The sequence below is a fragment of the Pituophis catenifer genome, unplaced genomic scaffold, assembly GCF_029215685.1.
Source record: "Pituophis catenifer annectens isolate HBS135680 unplaced genomic scaffold, rPitCat1.0.hap2 SCAF_1, whole genome shotgun sequence".
Taxonomy (NCBI): Eukaryota; Metazoa; Chordata; class Lepidosauria; order Squamata; family Colubridae; genus Pituophis; species Pituophis catenifer.
The window spans coordinates 241,431,634-241,453,184 of record NW_027256881.1 but is presented as its reverse complement, the minus strand read 5'-3'; the positions used below and the strand labels follow the sequence as shown (position 1 = coordinate 241,453,184).

Here is a 21,551-nt window from a genome sequence, read left to right as displayed (position 1 = left end):
ACCTACCCCAGACTAGTAATAATTAGTGGTTTTTCTTCCTTACCCAGTTCTCTTGTTCTTATTAATGTCATTTTCGGGGGTGGGGGGGCATTGTAATTCTGAGAAGCTGTGAGTTTTCTAGAGCTCAAATGGTTTGCATGCATGTGCACTTGTGTGTTTGTGTATGTGCACAAACGCACACACGATATGTTCAATGTATCATTTAGCAATAGCACTTAGACTTATATACCGCTTTACAGACCTCTCTAAGCAGTTTACAAAGTCATCATATGGCCCCCAACAATTTGGGTCCTCACTTTACCCACTTCAGAAGGATGGAAGGCTGAGTCAACCTTGAGCTGGTGGGACTTGAACTGCCAAACTGCTGGCAATCAGCAGTCAGCAGAAGTAGCCTGCAGTACTGCGCTCCAACCATTGCGCCACCACAGCTCATTTTTATTAGAAATTCTTAGACCAAAGGCTTGATTTACACTACAGCATACTTTTTGATGAATGTGTCACTACTTTCTTCATAAATCTATGCTACTAAATCTGATGACCTTGTTGCAGAATTTGCTTGGTATTATGGTTCCTATTTTCACCTTAAGGCCCTGCCATTTTTGTTATTACCTGCATGCCTCCTTTATAGCTTATTAGTTCTTTGTTCACTGCTTTTTAATATTCTTATGAAAAATGGTATTTTTCTTTTGCTATTCATGGTTTTGTTTGTTTGCTGTACTCTTCTTGAAATTTTTTAAATTTAGATTTAGGTATATGTCACATTTTTATTTTCTGTTGCCCCTGGGGTTTGGATAAGGCTTGTGACTGATGCCCATTTGTTTTCCTAGTAAATGCTCACTTCCAAACACAACTGGTTGTTTTAAAGGAGACCTCTTTCTTTCCAATCTCACTTGAGTTTTTACTTGAGGTAAGGCTTTTAGAACTATAGGGAATTCATCAAAATTACGCAAAGCTAGCCTATATTCTATCAAGGTATAGGTAGTTTTCACTTTTTATGTGGTATCTCTATTTTTTATTAAGCCTTTTTACCAACTCAGACCAGGGGTGGGTTCTAAATTTTTTTACTACCAGTTCTGTGGGCGTGGCTTATTTTGTAGGTGTGACTTGGTGGGGGGGGTAATGTGACTGGGTGGGCATGGCCAACTTTTTTTTTTTTTTTACTTTTAAAAGCATTTTTTCTACAACCTGAAGAGGTTGCAGGAAAAAATGCTTTTAGAAGCCTCTGACGATCAGGCAACTCAGCTGGAATTGGCAGAGGCTTTTAAAGGCATTTTTTTTCCCTACAACCTCTTCAGCCGAAGTTGAAGCCCAGCTGAGCCACATGATCATCAGAGTTTTTTTTGTTTTTTTTTTACTTTTAAAAGCATTTTTTTGGTTGAAGAGGTTGTAGAAAAAATGCTTTTAAAAGTTAAAAAAAAAAGCCTCTGATGAGGTGGGCGGGGTAAGTGAGTGGCGACCGGGCCGGGGACCGGTTTGAGGGCGTGGCCAGCCAATGTTATTACCGGTTCTCCAAACTACTACAAATTTTTACTACAGGTTCTTGCGAACCGGTGCGAACCAGGAGCAACCCACCACTGACTCAGACTTTTAAAATACGACTGTACAACCTCTTCAAGGCTGGCTGTTACCTAGGTGGAAAAAAAAGAATTTTCCAGTAGTATTTGTTAGAAAAAGTGATTTGTTTCTCTTGAGTATGTTTAATGGTAAGCACAGTCATTATTTTTAGAAGGCTCACAAGGGGAAGGGAACTGTTACAGACCTGCACTACTAGGGGATGTATTTTGAATGGGTTATCATTTGGCTGTCTAAAGACTGGCTGAGATTCAATCAGGATTTATCTGCTGTGCTCTCTTCCATTAGTCCCAATTTATTTATAATTTTCTTTCCAGCTGCTCATAACTTGTGTCTTTTTAAAACAAATGACAATTTATTCTGCATCTCCAAACACCTGTTTTAGAGAAGGGTCCATCTTTTTAACTTCCTTCATCTCCTCTTTCATGTTTAAAAAGTCTCATACATTCTTTTCAAAAGCTGTCAATTTAATATCCAGGAATTTGGCCAATTAAGTATCAAATGACTCGGCTAACTTATTGCTCAATTCCTCAAATCTTTTCTAACATAAATATGGTGTAATTCATCTCTCTGCAGGTTGCTCTGCAGAATGCCCTAACCCTCTTCTCTGCTATTTATGCTGCTTTTCTGGTGGTTGCCATTGTAATATTGTGATCCAAAAGTGAAAGTGTCTCAGTTGTCAGGGAAAAAGTATAAGGAGAGCTCTTTTTTTCCGTTTTGTCTTTCTGTGTCCTTAATACTTTAGTTATCTCAAACGGCACTCTGTGGTTATAGTCAGCACCACTGTCAGCTTCTTATTACCTTTAATTTTTATTTGGTAAAATCCACCAATTGTCTGTGCTCTGTAATAGTAAACAGAAAAAATATTCCCACAAATGTCCGGTTCATTTGTCTATTTTAATTCCAAATTATTCCAAAGCACATTCACTACTGGTAAAACAATTGATAAATAATAAAAATAAAAAATGAATTTCAAAATAACTATTCACTTTATCTGTTTTCAACTTTCTAATATCCATTTATTGTTAAGCTTTTTGCCAAAAGTCTTTTAAATGATAAAAACCTTTCCTCCCCCACTTTTAGTCCAGAAAGAATGTTGACTCACCAAGTGGAAGTCTCTTATCCTGCCACTCAGAAAATCAGCCTTTAGCTGTAAATTAGTTATATCTAAGAGTGTTTAAGAAATTGATTAATGTGTCCATATAAGCTGCATTAAGGTTAATTTATGATTCACCAAAAGAACAGATATTGATAGATCTAACAAAGTCTAACAAAAACCTAATAGAGATATTAAAAAGAAAAAGACAGAAATGACCCCTGTCTCTTTCCTTGTTTATTTTGGTTCTTGAAATAGTGAGTAAAGATATAAGATTAAATGAGAGAATTGTGAAAGTAAAGATTTTAAAAAATATATAAATAATTTTGCAGATGACTTGGCGTTGATTGTGAAAGTTCCCTTAAAGGGAATTGAAACATTAATGGGAAAACTAAAATAAATTGGTGCATTAGCAGGATTTAAGATCAAAACCAAATATGAAAATGTTAACAAAAGCAAGAAAATAGAGATCAAACAGAATCAATGAATAAAATGGTTTTTAACATTGAGAAGAAAATGAAATATTTGCATATCACTATGACAAATATGAACTGCATTTGATTTCAAAATAATTATGTTGCTAAGATGGGAGAAACTACCATATAATTGTCATTGCTGGGGAGAGTTTGTGTAATAAAAATGAAAGTCCTGCCTAGAATGATACTTTTATTTTCTATAATATCTATTTTGACAACTGATGCACCATTTAAACAGTGGCAAAAGCATATATCTAAATTTGTGTGGCAGGGGAAAAATCTTTATATTAATCATGAATTAAATATAAGATATTACAAGATGCAAAGGGAAGAGAAAGATTGGATTGATCTGATTTGAAGATGTATTTTATAGCTTACTGTTTCATTTGGATCAAAGAGTAGATGTTGCTGAGAAACAGAAGGTTTTTGGAGCTAGAAGGATATAGCCAGAAGTTTGGATGGCATGGGTATCTGTGGTACGACAAAGTCAAGGTTAATGTGGATTTTAAAAGTCATTATGTTATATGTGACATATTGAGTATACGGAATAGATACAAACCCAGATTGTGCCCAAAATACATTTGTGGCTCTCCACAAGAAGCATTTTATAGATGAAAAATCATAGGCAAAGAAAAATGACTAACTTATCAAGAGATTATAATTTTGTCAAGGGAAATAAAAATAAAACCAAGAGAAGAACTGGTGGCATAATTGCCAATGATTTTCTTATTTTGCATGTATTAGGACAGGGGTGGGCAATTGTGGCTCTTTTACAACCTGTGGACTCCCAAGCTGTCTCAATTCTGGGAGTTGAAGTCCACAGGTTGTAAAAGAGCCACAATTGCCCACCCCTGTATTAGGAAGATTTAAAGTAGACAAAATAATTTGGTTTTGAACATTGGAGAACTCCGTTTGAAATAGAATTGTGTACAAATGATAAACATGCAATTTCTAAAATGTATAACTTACTGAAATTTGAATGGAAGAACAAATAAAAGAATTTACAGGTAGTCCTTGACTTATGAGTGTTCATTTAATAACAGTTTGAAGTTATGATGGCCTCAAACCACAGTTAAAAAAAATACTAATCTAGCAGATCTTGCATTGACCATAATCTCATTCAGAGTTTGCTCAAAACAAGTGCTAATTAAGTGAGTGCTTCTCACTTGAAGAAGAATCCTGTCTCCCACCAAGAGACATGTCCACCAAGAGACATTATTTACCATCCTTTTCCCTCAAGAGCTCATCCATAGCATCCTCTTCTCCCATTTTTCACGACCACCATGACAACTCTGAGAAGTAGGATAGGCTGAGAAAGTAGGAGTTGCCCAAACTCACACAATGAGCTTCCATAGCAGAGGGTGGGTTTGAATTTGGGTCTTAATTTCACATCATGCAGTCAGCACAGCTGTCCATCAGGAGAAAAGCTAAAGACATATTTCCCTTTTCAAGATCTTCAAATGAACTAGGACCATATAATACAGCTAAACACATGAGATTGATCACATGTGAATGATGTCAGTGCAGGGGAGGCTGGATCTTTAATTGCTCATGTGCTGAGTGTGTTATAACTGGAGTAACATACAGGAAGGGTTATGGTGCTATATCAGTGTCTTTCCTCCAGAAGAATCCAAGCAGTTCACCAATCACCACAAGGGACCATATCACCTACTTCTTACTTGGCTTCAGGGTTGGGCTCCTGGGGGTTCGGCAGGGTTTGGGCGATCCCCTAGCCAAGGATCGCCGGGGTTCAGGAAACCCCAAATGCCACCCTTGGCTGGCCATGCCCCTCCCGCCCCTCCCAGGAGTCTTCATGCAGCCCATTCATCATTCCAAATAAGTGCAGGGGCAGTGTGGAGGGTCTGGGAGGGCAAAAAACGGGCCTACTGGAGATTCCGGAAATCCGGAAAGGGCCTGTTTCCGGCCTCCAGAGGTCCTCCAGAGACCGGGGGAAGTAGTTTTCACCCTCCTGGAGGCTCGAGGAAAGCCTCCAGAGCCTGAGGAGGGTGAAACCCTCACTCTGCTGTGGTGCAGCTGGCCGACTAGGCCACGCTCACGATGGCCACCCAGCAACAGGGCGAATCCATTGCTAAAGGATCTGAAGCCCACCCCTGCTTGGCTTCTCATCTGCCCCAAGACAATTTTTTGCTCTTTATATTGGACTTTGCTAACTTCAGCTATAGATGGGATATCGACTGAGCTTTTCTTTATTGTCTGTACCCTTTGTTGGTTTTTAAACTTACAGTTTCTTATTCTGAACTTCCTTCAGAAGTTGTTAGAATCTATATTTCGGGGGGGGGGGGGGGAGATAATTATCTCCTACATGCTCTCCTAGACAAGAGCAGTATTTTTTCAGTACTACAAACCTAAAGCTTCAATATTCTGGATTCTGGTCTATTTCAGCCAATAAATAAGCCAAGCATCTTTTAAAATTTGGGGGGGGGGAATAGTAGGGAGGGAAGAGTGATATAGTATACACCGAGGATGTTAATTGCATGGTGTATTACACTGCTGAAAGAGCATCGGCTGCCTCAGTGGAGGGAGAGAAATGTCAATATTAGTTTTCTTTCCTTAGGTTAGCATGAGATCCTGGCAAGTCTGCTGGAAGTAAGGCAGATTCACCCATCAAAGAAGAATAGATGGTTCCATTCTTATCTGCTTTTGATTCTCTGGTACCAAGATAACTAATGCTTAGAATACAGGTTTGGCTAAGCTCTCTAAGGAAAGGGCAAATGTGATTGCGGTAAAGAGCTTAACAGAATTCTTGGGAAAACAATTTCTGTAAAAATGGTGGTTTATAAAAGCTGCTCTTATTATACTTTATGAAAGAAGAACTAATTAAAGTAATTCTAACTGTCATCTGGAGGAGGCACAAAACATGAATTATTTCAACAAGACTATTATTGTTGTTCTTAACTATTTATATTCACCATACCAATCAAATCTTCTATTATTCATTTATTATTTTCGTAATATGCAACTGTGTTAACTATGTGGCCTGTTAACCTGAGAAACACAATCCAGGATTCTTCATAACAACAGATTTTTTCCCCTTGCACTTTTCTACACAAGAGCAATCAATACCTTCCACTGCTATGCAGAGCCTCTTGCTGTAAAATAGGTTAACCCAAAACACAAAATATCAGGTCAAACAAGTTTTGTCAGAAATGGAGGCTTTAAATTATTCAGCATGTCTGCATGTCCATTATTCTCCTGAGACACCTTTTTACAATTTGTCTTTAAAATCAAACTGGCCGCATCTGTTAAAACTAACAGAAGATTGAGGTTCCTAGAAATATTCTGTCAGAACTGCAAAACATTTGCGGTTTGAGGTTATCTCCTTTCCACCATCTTGTATTGTGTTTCTGTATAAGGAGAGTCTGTTACTTGTAGAAATTCCATGACACAAGAAACTAAGGAGGCTTGGCTGCTGACATGCAGCTGGGCACACGGCAGAGAAAAGGCTTTTGCTGACAAAGTGGCTTATGAAATTTACCTGAGTCTTTAAAATGATGGGCTGGCACCGGTCTATGACAGCTCGCCACGGCCAACTCACCACAGGACAAGAGTTACACTAATATCAAAGAAATAGTTGAATAGAGTCATTAAAGAAAGGATGCCAAAGGAGCAGTGGTGGGTTTCAATTTTTTTTACGACCAGTTCTGTTGGTGTGGCTTGGTGGGCATGGCATGGATTGTTGGGCATGGCTTGGTGGGCGTGGCAGGGGAAGCATACTGTAAAATCTCCATTTCCACCCAACTCTAGGGGAAGGATACTGTAAAATCTCCATTCCCTCTCCAATCCAGGGGAAGGTTACTGCAAAATCCCCATTTCCTCCCCATCAGCTGGGACTTGGGAGGCAGAAAATAGATGGGGGCTAGGCTAGTCAGAATTTTTACTACCGGTTCTCCAAACTAGTCAAAGTTTCCGCTACCGGTTCTCTAGAACTGGTGAAACCCACCTCTGCAAAGGAGGGACAAAATAAAATTTGAACGTAAAAAATGAATTGTAAAAAAAATTATTTTAAATAATTAAATTGAATTGTTGAATTGTCCCACAGTGACTTTTCCCATGGTGAATTGGCCCACTGTGAGTTAACCGTGGAGAGTAAACAATGGTGAGTTGGCTGTGGTGAATTGTCCCATTCCGGCTGGCACTTGGGGTGGGGGGCTTGAAGATTGAATGTTAGGCATTTTGTTGTGAACAGTCCTGGCCTGTATCTCTTCAGATTCCTTAAATGAGCCAGCACAATATTCAGTTCAAAAGGTGCATGAGAAAATACTTGAGGAAAAAAAAAAGGGGGGGGGACTTCAAACGAATGGTTTGGAGAAAAATCAGTTTAAAATACATATTCTAAGCAAGCCTCAGAATATTTTCAAACTCATAAGAAAGCAGGATAGGATGGGCATTTGTGTTATCATATCCAAGCTGAAAAGAGTCTGATTCATTCATCACTGTTTCAAACACACAGAGAGAAGGTGAGAGGCCTGAGAATTGGTTGCCTGGTTACCGATAGGATGTATCAAAGAATAAGATCCAGTGGATGTGCAGCTCCAAGAGCCAGAGAGTAGGACCTTCAAATAATTGTAAACAGGACCACAATTATTTAGCTTATTTCTGAAAATATTTGCTCTTTTTTGCTAATTACTGCCAAGGCACTAACTTTGACAGCACAATGCCATATTAAACAAAACAAAACCAAAAAAATATGCATCATAATACTATGGAAAACAATTCTGAAAGCTTTCAGCAGTTGCCTTGATTAAACGTTTCTTAGCTATAGTGAGAAACTATACTTTCATAACATGAAAGTAACCCCAATCAAATTCTCTGAATCGGATGTGAAGCTAATGTGAATTCAATTTGAATGCTTAATGTGTGTCTCTAGTTTCCAGGCCTTCCATCAGGCAACATGGAGTAAACAGTGCAGAAATATAAATTTAATTTGCCCCTTGGGGCAGTGATCTAAATTGCTATACAGTATCACAAGCTGTTAATGACACAAAAATAAAGGTCACATTGGGGATTTCAGGGCTATCACCAAAGAGCAAAGTCCATGTATTTTGAAGCCCTGAAAAATAGAGGTCACTTCACTCTTCTTTATAAAAAGATGCCTCATGGATGTTATGGTCATATCTGTTTAGTGAAGGTTTTCATCCAGATTAATACTAAGAAGCTGCTACAGCTGCAGAGAAATAGGAGACCATCTTCTGGCTAGATTCCTATGTCAGCAGAGTATCATGATTTGCTCAGTTCTAATTCCATGTGGTGACACCATCTTCCAATCCAGCAGGAGAGGAAGGAACCTCGAGAATTCAGGACAGAAGCAATCATCTGCATGTTTGGATCACACTAAAAACAAGCAGTGGTAATAATATTTCACTTGTTTTCAAGTTTACCTCTAAGACAATACATCTTACATTAATTTACAGCTGGAAATCACAATCTGTATTATTAGATTTCAGAATAGCCAAAAAGATTGGCCAGAAATATCAATCATAACGTAAAGATATGAGATATTGGGAATGGGTGTGAGGGTGGGTGGAAAAGAAATATAAAAGTGAGTAGACATTATCAAAAGATAGAAGAGAAGTTTACTGGTACCTTATCTCATAAATCACAACATAGCCTACATGGGGCTCCCCTTGAGGAGCACCCGGAGGCTCCAACTGGTGCAGAATGCGGCCGTGCGGGGGATTATGGGAGCGAGGGGGCGCTCCCATGTGACACCTCTCCTGCGTAAGCAGCATTGGTTTCCAGTGGTCTTCCGGGTGCGCTTCAAGGTGTTGGTTACCACCTTTAAAGCGCTCCATGGCATAGGACCTGGGTATTTGCGGGACCGCCTTCTGCCGCTGATAGCTTCCCATCAACCAGTACTCTCCCACAGAGAGGGACTCCTCAGGGTGCCATCAGCCAGGCAATGTCGGCTGGCAACCCCCAGGGGGAGGGCCTTCTCTGGGGCAGCTCCTGCCCTCTGGAACGATTTTCCCCCGGAGATATGAAGGATATAGGATCTCCGTGTCTTTCGCCGTGCCCTAAAAACTTTTCTTTTCTATCAAGCAGGGCTGGCGTGAACCACCCCACCCCTTTTTTTTTTAGCTTTTTAAATTGTCAATGGGTTTTAGTTTGAAAGTTTTAAATTCTGGGCCAAAGTCATATAATTTTTTTTTTAAAAAATTAAATTTTGTATTGGTATGTGTTTTAGTTCTGGCTGTGCACCGCCCTGAGTCCACTAGGAGAAGGGCGGTATACAAATTGAATAAAATAAATAAATAAAATAAATAAATAAATAGCCAAGCTGTCATGAATTTTTACAAGTATTTCAAATAACATAAAGAGATTCTGCCTCAATAAACAGACTACAGATTGAGTCCAACTTTCTGTAGTTACTCCGGACTAGCATTAAAGATACTTTACTGAAATCTGCCCATTTTCTGTTTCCTTGATCTTGCCTAGTTGTGTTGGGCTTGATAAAAAGGACACTTTGCTCTGTTTTTGTGCCATGACAATTAATTTGTCTTACGAGAATTATATACTTGTTTAGCTGTATAAAATAGAAATATGAGGATAATGCTTTAATGTATTCTAAATAGTATCATTATTACCCATAGATTTTAGGTTTGATATATATAAAAGAGAGCAGCTATTTAGAGACCTTTCCTCCAGTTACACTGAAGATGAAATGATGTGTTAGGGAAAGCATGATATCAGAACGACAAGAGTGCCTGTCACTTAGTCTGCACTTCAATTGCTTCACCAACTTTCCCATGGAAATCTCTCTTGAATAGCTGGTACAAATTAACTACTACATAGTTTTGTTGTGTTGTCTTGCATTTTTCCATACATGCTTGCTGGCTGTTTTCTTTCTAAAGTGTTTAGACTCTTTTTGATCAATGCTTTGCAAATAATAATGGGTGCCTCAATTCAAAAATTTTCTTTTTTTCTTTTAGCAAGCATTTTTTTAAAAATGGTCGGGGAAAGCAAATAGATAGGCTCAGAAGATTAAACAGGTAATGCTGCAAAAGGAAAAAGCAGACAAGGATAAATAGCTAGACAGGAGTAGCTTGAGGAGATGGGCAGAGTAGAAGGAAATGACTGCTATCTGTGGCCATACTCCACCCTCAAGAAGAGTAATTCCAGATGCTAAATGGCAACCAAGTCTGTGATAGCATCCACAATATTCATCCACTCACCTGTATCTGGCAGCTAAATTACATAATTAAATATAGCTATTGTTATTAAATGCTTTGAGGTTTTCCAAAACAAATCTCCTACATGAGATTTGCCTTCCTAGAAAGTTACTATTACCTGTCTTTCAAATAAGACAACCTAAAGGCAGGAAATGATACTGGTCTATCAAGAATTGTATTGTTACTAATCTGGTTTTTAGGTAGCAAGAGCCTTGTCCTTCTCCATACTATGAGATAGGCTGGAAAAGTTCATTAGATAGGCACTTCTCTAATAATATAGAGTAATAAGGTACAACCTTCCTTATTATAGTCTGCTTTGGGAAATATAACCTCCCATTTATTCTAACTGCCTTTGAAGTTACTGACTGATGAGCTGCTTCTTGATTTTAATGCGAGTTGTTGATTCCATTTTTGCAATTGGGCTTAATTTCTGCATTATTGCTGTTGTTATCCCTAAACTGCTTCATAAATTTTGAAAAACACAATACAAATACAATAAAATCTGCAGTGAGAATTACATGAATTCCCTGTATGGAATACATCTACACAAAAGCTTATTTTAGTCATCCCTGGACACAGCTGAAGAATGATCAAGTGCAAAAATTATGCCAGTGATCATCTGTGTAATGGTTAAAAATATATTAAATATTAAATGGTAATATTTTACTCTTTTCCTCCCCTTCTCTTATAGGTCCATATGCAATGATTCCTGGTTTTTTTGGGCGGGGGGGGGGAGGGGGGCTAAGGAAGGAATTTCAGGCAAAGAATGAGATATCAAGAAAATCACTTTTCATGGAGTAGTAGACATAGACCACAGGACAGAGACGAAAATTCACAGGGACTGATGTCTCCAGAAGGAAACGTTCCCTCACAGCCCATCTATCTTACAGGCACTTCTGTCAATACCCCAATTGCCCTGATCTCTTGTGCGCCAGTCGTGGTACCGTACTTCTTACACAAGCCCTCTGCTTTATCTATACCTTCTGCTGGATACTTAATTACAGGCACCTTGTGTATTGAGTGCCAGGCAGAAATCTATTCATCAAGCGCCTCCTGCTGCCAGACCAAGTTATGAGCAGGAAGTGGAAGATCTATGGATTTAATTAAATCTGGCACTATCCATCCTTGCTTACAAGACAGCTGTTCATAATTCAATTTCGGAAGCATCATCTGATGGACATTTGCTGGATGGGGGGGGAGGGGCTTTGATACAAGCCTCTTCTCTTTTTGCCCAGGGACCAAAGAAGTGCCTAGAAGCTTCTGATGCTCCTAGAAAGTATTTTATTTATATATATACTGCTCCCGAGAGATATTACACATATACACTTTTGCTTTTATGTGAAGCATCAACGTTTCATGTTGTTTTACAGTGCCTTTTTTATTTGTGAAAGACAGTAACTAAATGCCTTTCATAGCTTAAATGCTTGATCCATCTGGTATTATTTTATGGAGCGTACTCACAGCTTCATAAGCATGCTGCCAGATTCATAGGCAAGAGACCAGCAGTGATTCTAGACATGAGTTGACACAGCTTAATGTGAATTAGACTCAGCTAAAGAGTCTAAGACACATGACATGGCATGGTTAGATATTAGTCCCCGCTGCATATTAGAAAGACGTTATTAAAACCGTTGATTGCCCTCAATCAACATGAAGGTGCAGCTCCTTATCATACCCACTGTGGTTTAATTCCAGCACATTTCTCCTACCCTTCCTGCAGTTTGACAAATATGTGCCTTGGGCTTCTCAGTTTCTGACCTCAGAAATCTTCAATTTAATCCCCACACAGGGAGCAGCAGTCCAACTATTTTGTACTAGGTTCAGAAGATGCAATCAGAGGTATCAAAAAAAATTGAAGATTGATTGAAAGCAAGGTTAATTAAATAACTTTAGATAATGTATACCCTTCACATTAATTTTGTCTTACAAAAGGAAAAGTGAAATATCTTTCTATCCCATTTTTGTTTATCCAGTTGTACTAAATGCCGATAAGGGAGTTAGTCCCATCATTTAAAGTTTGTACAAAAGACAACCAAGCACTTTCTCCCTTTCTAGAATGAACTTGTAGAAGGACTTTTCATGTAGTTTTAGAAGGCTGACTGGAAAAACAGGCTATAGTGCAAGTTGATAGCTCAGCAGAGAAAGGGAGCCAATATTCTACAGTATTAATAAAAAAGCTGGTAAAGTTTTGAGAAAAATGACTATGAAGGAAAAATTTCAGGAAAAATTTATTCAATTAATTTATCTAGAAGATTTCTATTCTACCTTGAGGCCTTCTCTTGCAATTTACATATTCTATAAAGAGCAGCATTATGAAATAGTAATAAAAACACAGCGGTTACATAATTAAAATGATAAAAGATTGGAGAAAAATAAACTAACAAAATCAAGCAATAATACAAACAGCAAAACAACAAAATTAATCAAACTGACTAACAGTTTCAGAAAGTAACAAAATATAATGTAATTTGGAAACATCCCCTCCACAATATTTAATCAACAAATAGGCTTTACATGATACATAAAAATAATAAATCCAATAAAATTGAAAGATGATCCTTAGACTACTAAACAAAGTTCAGAGTTTTTATGCCTTCTTCTCTTATTGTCTGATGGAAGATCTAGAGGCAAAGCTGCCCCTCTGCCTAAGAAAAGGGAGCCTTTGTATTTTTCTAGGATTTCTTCTATCCTGTGCTGATCAACATTTCTTAACACCAATTATACTGAAAAGATGATCCTCTTACCTATCACAATGATGTTATATGCCACAAAATTGGCATACAAGGGTTCAATACGAGGGGGAAAAAATCAGAATACAAGGTCTTTTAGGCAGTACATATAGTTGGCCCCTCACTTTTTTTTGCATACTGTCCTCATTAACCATAAACACTGCAATCCTATTTATTAGTATGCAGGGGGGAATTGGTTTTCTAGGGCTTCAGAGAATCTTTACCTGTATAGAGTGAGATGTAAGGGGAATCAATGACTTCAAACTTGAAGCTGGGAAGGAAAATTCGCCACTGAAAGAAACAGGAGAAGTCCTTCAATTTGCATACATTTATATTCATAAGTAATAAAATTTACCGCTGAAACTACAGATTATATCACACAAGTATAATACATAAAATATAATGCAAACATGATCAGATGTGAATAAAGTTGTTTGAACACAATTGTAGCAAATGTAGATATCTATCCAAACTTATACCATTAATGTCGTTAAGAGTCACCAATTTTAAAACTGCAGCTTTCCCAGGGATCTAGTTAATTTATATATTTTTTCAAGCCAACAACAAAATAACATCGACTACTTAATAACTAATGTTAAGAGAACACACACTCGCACCCGCACAAATGTATACATTCCACTTCAGAACCCATGAATGTTTCAATCATCTGACTCAATGTTTGTCTCCATGGTACCATATTATGAATAGGACAGCAGATAATATAATGGCTGCAATTCTTCACTAAAAACAAATGCAAATTGCTATGCTATTTCAATTTTCCTTCAAGATGCATTGAGGGTATAATTTGAAAATAAAACGTCTCCCTTAATAAAAGACTGATAAGTTTGAGTAAATACTGTGAATAGAATCTATTTTGTTTACATTGAGAAGACCAAACTTGAGCATTGGCATAAATCTACATCTGCAGAGCCTAACATGGATCTTCTTCCTACCCCAAATTTAAGGGTTTTTTTTTTTTTAGAGAGAAATGATCCAGGCATTGTAAGAAAAGGCAATACTATTCTCTTGGGATGTCTCAGTGCTTTTTGACTGGCAGTCAAATCCTTTATCCTTCTGTTGAATGTATTATTATTTCCTTTCAAAGAATGTAAGCTAAGTGTTTCTATAAATGTACTAAAAACGTACTTGCTTCCCATCTTCTGCCTGTCATATGAACTCATCTTTTGTATTTCAAAATGCAAATATTACATACAATATTCTAAATAGCAATGCGAATATTAATATCAGGAAGCGGGTAGGACAGCCATCTATACAATTTTATGGTTTCAATATTATTCATTCACTTTTTTTAAATGAAGCAAATAACAAACAATCGCAAAACTGCTCTGGAGATGAAAATGGTTTCAGAATAACACTGCCTTTAGGGTAAGGGCAGCATCATTTCAACAAAATTTCATCTCCCTCTAGGGAATACCTTAAAATAATATGTATCTGAGAATCCTCTAAATAGAGTTCATACATAAGAAATAGAATGTGGATTATTCAAAGAACTGGTATTGAAGGTCACTGATAATATTCCTAGAGCTGGCCTGAGAACTATTGCCCTGTTTGTGATGCTTCCATTTGAAATATCTGAACACAAAGCAGTTCCAGTTACTTTGAGTTCTCCCTAAAAAAAAATCTATTTCCCTTTCCTGCTCTTATAGGTTCAATATTTCGTGTTGCTATGTTTAATTCTGGGAGGGAACCTTGAGAATAATTGACAAGCATTTGGACACTGTGGAAAAGTATCAAAAGCATTAATGTGTCTGGGTTTATCTGCTTGTTTTATATTCTTGCTTTTAGATAGGGCATGTGCTGTTCATTCGTCAAATTTAACATTGACCCAGGCAAGTCACCTCACAATAGTTTTACAGGTCCAGGTGCTTTTCAGCTCTTGGAGCAGTCAAAGGATGGTATATATGATGTTAAACCAAAGATAATCCCATGGAGCATCTCCCCCATTGCCTGTTCTCTGGGTGTTACACCTCCCAGGATGATCCAAAATCCTTTGAGAAAGACTTCACAGTAGGTACAGGCAATCCCTGGGAGGGAAGAGCATTTACGCTGAGTGGCTATTCTTCCTTTTAATTTAGAAATGGGGCCTCTTTTTTTAAAAAGACTAATATTTCACCTTCAGCAGCCTGCGGTGCAGTGAAGCCTTATACAAAAGGAATACAGCTCGACTAAGAGGCAAGGAAATGAGCCTGGTTTTTTTGAGACATTTTATCTTGCGAATAAAAGTGTTTAAGAAATTAGCAGCTGAGAACTCTTTCTTTTTTCCCAGAGAAGACGCAATTAATTTGAAAGGAGGGGGGGAACCCTTCCAGATCTCCACTACAAGCGTGAGAAGATGGGACTTATCTCTTTCTCCCTTATTCTTTGTTTTACTATAGACCCAATTAAGGGAGTTAAGGAAAAAAAACCCCTTCCTTATGCTTGTCTTATCTGATAAACATTGATCTGATAAACATGGACAGGTTGTTTTTCAATTCATACCTCCGATAGCTTACGTTAATGAAAGTTCAGTTAATATTCTGCCAGAAATGCTTTTGGGGCTACAGCAGTTTTGTACGATATAAATATGTATTCAATGACAATATTTTGAGTCAATAACCCAAAAGCTGGCAGTCAGAGTTATTGCTATTTTTTTAAAGCTATTTGATTTTCTTAATGGATTGTTGTACCTGATGGGGAAAATAATCTGTAGGGATTTACTTACACCCACTTCCACATGGTCTGATCCACGGTCATCCTGCTTATGGAGGAGCTCAAAGTAGTAGCGCCTGGAGGAAAGGACACTAGGTGGGAAGAGAAAAAAAGGGAAAGAAGTTATAGCCTCAGCTTTACAGGACCTGAAGGAATTCTCTTTAGTAGCACAGACTAGAGACTGAAGAGGTGTGGGAAGGAACCTATGAAACTGATGAAATAAACTGCCATTGATCCTGTTTCATATGGGCTGTCCAGCAAGAGACCTCGTGTATTCCCAGGAATAGAGAAAGACTGCAGAATAGGAGTCCTATTGGCTATACACTTCGGTCTCTCTTTACGCAGAGGTACTGAACAGACTGTATCATCACAGGAATGATGAATAATACCACAGCTCCCTACAGGCTAATAGGAAAGAGCTCAAAGGGTCATTCCCCTTTTCTTAAATGTAAAGTACATCCATGTTTTCTATTTTCAGAGAAAAATGCTGCAATTCATCAACTTGTATAAGCTTGTCATAACTATTTGTATTTTCATGGGCTTAGGAATAGTGGATGTAACAAAAGATAAAAATAAGAGGTAGTAGTACAAGGATTAAGTGTACCAGCTGGGATCTAAATGACAGTGGTTTTATTACAGCCCTAAACTTAGCAAATGTCCTTTTGACAAGCCCCAATTTCCGGCCTCAAGTTTTTTTAAAAATCCTTTTAAGTTATAAGGCCTGCCTTGAAGGGTTATTGTAGAAATATTGGGAATGCCTAAAATGGGCTGAATAAATGCTAAAGATTGAATAGCAATATTTGCTCACATGCCTGCTCTCTTATGTGCAGAAACATATAATCTTTAAAGATTGCTGAGGCATCCAACACTGGAGATTGAGTGAGGTTAAAAAAAAAGTTTACAAAAAAAAGTTCCCTACCACATATTCCAGCAATGTATTATCATGGTACCTAATATAATCCTTACTGATACTATTACCATGTTTTCCCCAAAATAAGACCTTATAATTTTTTAATAATTTTTTTGGGACCAAAAGACCCATTAGCTCTTATTTTTCGGGATGTCTTATTTTGTGGCTGCCCGGCCGCCTGCTCCCTCCCACCATCTGCTTGCCCACAGCCAAAACGGCTTACAGGGCTTCCTGGGGTAGAGGCACTTTTCACCTGGACAGCAGGAAAGGAGGAGGGTCAAGAGAAAGAATGGGGCCTAGATATAAATACTTTACTTAGTCATTGATCATATACATTCAAAACTTTGCCTATTTGTGGTTCAATTTTTCGTAGGTTGTTGGCTACCCAGTGTCACCATGTGGCAAAATGAGTAGCAAATCAACAAACAAACAAATAATAAAATGCAATAATGACAACTTTGAACATGTCTTCTGTTTTTGCTTGTGCAAATAAAAGTGGACTTTATTCATTCATTCAGAAGTGAAGTTTTGACCCAAACCCTATATGTATTTCCAAATCACATATGCATAACTTTGACCATAGCTTTTAAATGTCAATTACAATGCAGTACTGAAAGATCTATGGAAAAACTTCAAGCATTCAGAAAGCTATCTTTGCTATGAAGGAGATGAAGCATTGAAGGAATAAAAAGAAGAATTAGAACAAAGGCAAAAAGGATGCTGTCAGTAATTCCAGCTATATTAGATGACTGCCCCCAGCTGACACAGGGGAGATAGATGAGCTGCAGCTACAACAGAGATCCTGCCACGGTATCACTGCTGCCTGTCAGTTCTGATTGGTGAGAGCAGAAGACTCCTAAAATCCTCCTTGCTGGCTTGGTGCACTGCATGTTGCTGCTGCTGCCATGGAAACCATATCCATCTTCCATCCAGGGAGCCAGAAGACTGCTTTGAACTAGCTAAGAAACTCAATCAATGCAGTGTGTTATTCATTTTAATAATAATACAAACTCCCCAGAGTTCAATGAAATTTGATAATTTTATAAGTTAGGGATTTTTAAGCTCTGGGAAGAAAACAAGAAGACTCTCCATGGAAAAACAAGGCCCAGCCTCCCAAAATATAAGATGGAGAGTTACTAACTTTTGCTAACTGAGCTGTGGCACTATCTTTGCAGAAATGATGGACATTTTTCTAATAGCAACAATACTGGGCTACCCAGAACTTGCTCAGAACAGGGGCTTTATAGGTAGTTTACTTCAAAGACCAGAGGAAGCCATGATATAACTGACTTCAAAGAGCTGGCCAAATGTGCCACAATCAATTTAGAGAAGCCATATTTAATCTCTGGTATTTTCATTCCAAATAACAGGGTTCAGATGCTCAGAAAATACTTGGTTGATAGCTCTTTACATTCCTAGTTTACACTTCTTCAGAAAGATTCCACCCCCACAACCCCACCTCCCAAAAACCAACAACTCCAGAAAAACCAAAATGGCCACTTTGCACCATTTCTTTACGTCAGCAAGTGTTTGTCTGAATTATATCATTTGAAAGACAAGTACTTCTGGAAACCTACGGTAGTTCAAACTAGGACTTCTGAAACTTTAGTTGCCTAAGGAAAATAAATAAGGGTACCAAAAAACTCTGGTCTTGAAAAGATAAATGGGAAGCAGCGGTGGGTTGGCCCCGGTTCAGACCAGTTCTATAGAACCAGTAGAAAAACTGGAGGGAGGCTCCGCCCACCAACCCTGATGTCATCAAAACGCTTCTGCGCATGCACATGCACGGGGCCCCATTGTGAACCAGTAGTAAAGGTGAGTAGAACCCACCCCTGATGGGAAGGAATTGATCAACCACTAGTTTATACAGATGCTTAAATAAATTTAAAGTTCCTTTTTCTTATCAGACCAATTCTACAAAAGGGCCTAATGAATCTTCTTTGAAAAACTGGTTTCCAGTTGAGACTTGAACTCTCTTCTGATATTTTTGTTTTCTAGTCCCTTTGTTTCACTTCCCATAGTGATTCATTAGTTTTTAATTAATTCTCTACCACTCCAAAAGGAACATGAGTTCCCTTTCCAAATAATTATCTATGAAGCAGATAATCTTCATAGATCATCTTAGGTGCAATGAATGGAGGCAGATACTTTTTGACAAGGAGATTCACGGAGAGTGAGAATTCTAGAAAAACACTTAGGGTCCATGGATGAATCATCTTCTCTATGGATGCGCTCCCATTGTCTATAATTCTTCCTCATTGTTAAATCATACATTCAAGGCCATCTTTCTTTTTATAAATACAGTGCATCATACTGCTTTTTGACTGAAATGCTCTATAGAAAACCTTTTTTTTTATTTTGGTTAAGCTCTGATTTTTTTTTCCCTTTTAAATGCCCTAAATAGCCTGTCTCTGTTGCCAGGTTATCCTTGGATTTTCTGTTTACATCAAGCTTAGATTCTTTGTTCTTATCCTTTTTCCTTTACATGATCACAGGGCTATTCAAGGAAGAAGTAGGTACAAAGGCTTTCCTTTTCAAAGAGCCCCATGCTGTGGTAAGCTTGTTGGGCATTAAACATTAAGAAAAAAGAAGAAGAGAGAGACTTCTGGGTCTTTTCATAAAGTTTAGAAAGTAAATCTCCATCTGCCCTTGGTCTGAGGTGAAGAATTTTCATACAGATTTTTTTATTAAAAATTGGAATGACCTGCATCAAATTATATCCCTCAGTGTAGGCAATGATGACACTACATTTACCTGTCCTGGTTCATTAATACCCAGCTAAGGTTTTTTAGATAGAAGCTCAGAAGGGCCATAAAATGTAACAGATTTAACAGATATAGCATATGTTATCATCTACGAAGGAGATGGATCAAAACATAGAATTCAGTATCTAAATGTTGGAGATTGTACCATCTCTTCACACCTATGAACCTTATAATCACTAGAACATGAAAGGGATGATAGATAAAAGATACAAAGTTATCCCTTTTCTGGCCCATTTTAAGTTAAATAAACATATTTAAGAGACTGGGAAACTTTATGATAGTTTAAATTCCAGTGAGAATTTCCTTCCCTATGTTTATCTCAATACACTTAACTCTAACTTGAAATATTGGTGTCTGTTAGCATTCACTGATAGCTGCATTAAGCCTAATCTCAGCATCCAAGGAAAGTATGTTATAAGCACTTCTCCTTTTGAATAGGATTTGTTACTACACAATGACTTATATAGCGCTCTACATATGTTCAGTAGCACATCCTCTAACAAGGATGCTCCTGACAAATTGAAATCCCTAACATAAATCGCACACCTGCTTGAGTGCAAGAACACAAATGTTGTTTAGAACCTGTATACTTCTGTTCCTTTCTTTCTTCTCTTGGAGAGGGTTCTTACATAGTTTGAAAGCATGTCTATGCATTTTAACCAATAAGCAAGCTAGTATATTTTAGATGATGTATAATAAGAGGTAGGTGTCACATCATGTAACAACCGGTTTGTCCAGAACCGAAAATGTGAGTGCGCATGTGGCATCAAAAACACGATTATATAGGATGGGATAGTGCTGGGGCAGGTGGGCGGGGCCAACTGCTGGTCAGAACTAGCAGTTTGCCCGAACCGATCCGAACCGGTGGCAGCCCACCTCTGTGTATAATGCTGATTAAGATTACAAAAATAAAAAATGGAATTACAAAATGGAAGGACTGAAAGGGATTTTAGATATGATCAAGTCCAGCTTCCTATTCAATACAGGAATCCACTAATGAAGCATCCCTGACAGGTGACCATCCAGCACCCACTTAAACATCTCCAATAGAGGAGAGTTCACTCTTTGAGACTCTCTGATTTTGAAAAGCTTTTATACCAGCGTCTACCTCCCTGTAATTTAAAACCATAATTGCTTATCCTATCTTCTGGATCAAAAATTGTTCAAACTAAAGGAGACAGAGCTTAGTTTCCTTTATGAAGATATAGTATTTTGGGAAGGAAGGAAGGAAGGAAGGAAGGAAGGAAGGAAGGAAGGAAGGAAGGAAGAAAAAGAAGAGGTAATCCTGGAGTTTTCTCCAAACCAGAAGTTACTGTTTCTAAGATTACAGATCACAGGGTAAACTGCTAGTAAAAGCATGGAATATGCATTTGGTTTTTTAAAAAATAAATGAGGGTAGTGCAATACTTTGAGAACAGTTGCAACCTAAGAGACAAAATAAAGTATATTTCTGGCTAAGACTCGAAGGAAGGAAGTTTATATGATCCAGCAGAGGCACTGGGAACAAAGTAGCAAAAAAAGCTGTAGATTAGGAAAGTCATGTGATTGTATTTGTTTCATTTTATTTAATGGATTTTAAAAAGTATTAATCCACTCACTGGGCCAGATATGATTTATAATAACACCATTAAACACACACACACAAACAAACACTAAAATATGTCCCAAATCAGACACATAGACACTTTTTATAGCATATATGTGTTGTATGTATGTATGCTGATACATACAAACAGGGCATGTAAACTAGCAATGTCAAGTCCTGCTCATCACAGCTGTATTTCAGTTGAACAAGGATAAAAAGCTCCTCTAATTTCCCCTGAGAACTCCTGGAGGTAAACTGACTTCTTGCTATCAAAGCTGGCTAGTCTCCAATCAACTGTTTCATTGAACTGGGTATGGCAAATAAGTCCCAGCAATTGTCACCCCTACTAATAATGCCCACCCTTCCCATCCACTTCTTCTCCATTGGCTTTTAATTAGATTACCACAGTACTTTGTCCCAAGCTAATCATCTGCAAGGCAATCTGCAGCAACGTATCAACTCTCTCCCCATCAGTTTGAAAACACTAGCCACAGGAGAAATGTTGTACAGCTCGTGCAT

General features: G+C 38.0%; 1 protein-coding gene across 1 annotated transcript in view; it reads right to left on the bottom strand.

The window, feature by feature from the left end:
* Positions 1-21,551, bottom strand: part of B4GALNT4 (beta-1,4-N-acetyl-galactosaminyltransferase 4) — a 201,295-nt gene that overhangs the window by 21,104 nt on the left and 158,640 nt on the right. The window contains exons 8-9 of the mRNA XM_070957361.1: positions 15,786-15,864; positions 13,288-13,354 (exon numbers count right to left, since the gene is read on the bottom strand). Of these exons, the coding sequence (XP_070813462.1) occupies positions 13,288-13,354; positions 15,786-15,864 (146 nt within the window). The remainder of the gene's footprint in view (positions 1-13,287; positions 13,355-15,785; positions 15,865-21,551) is intronic.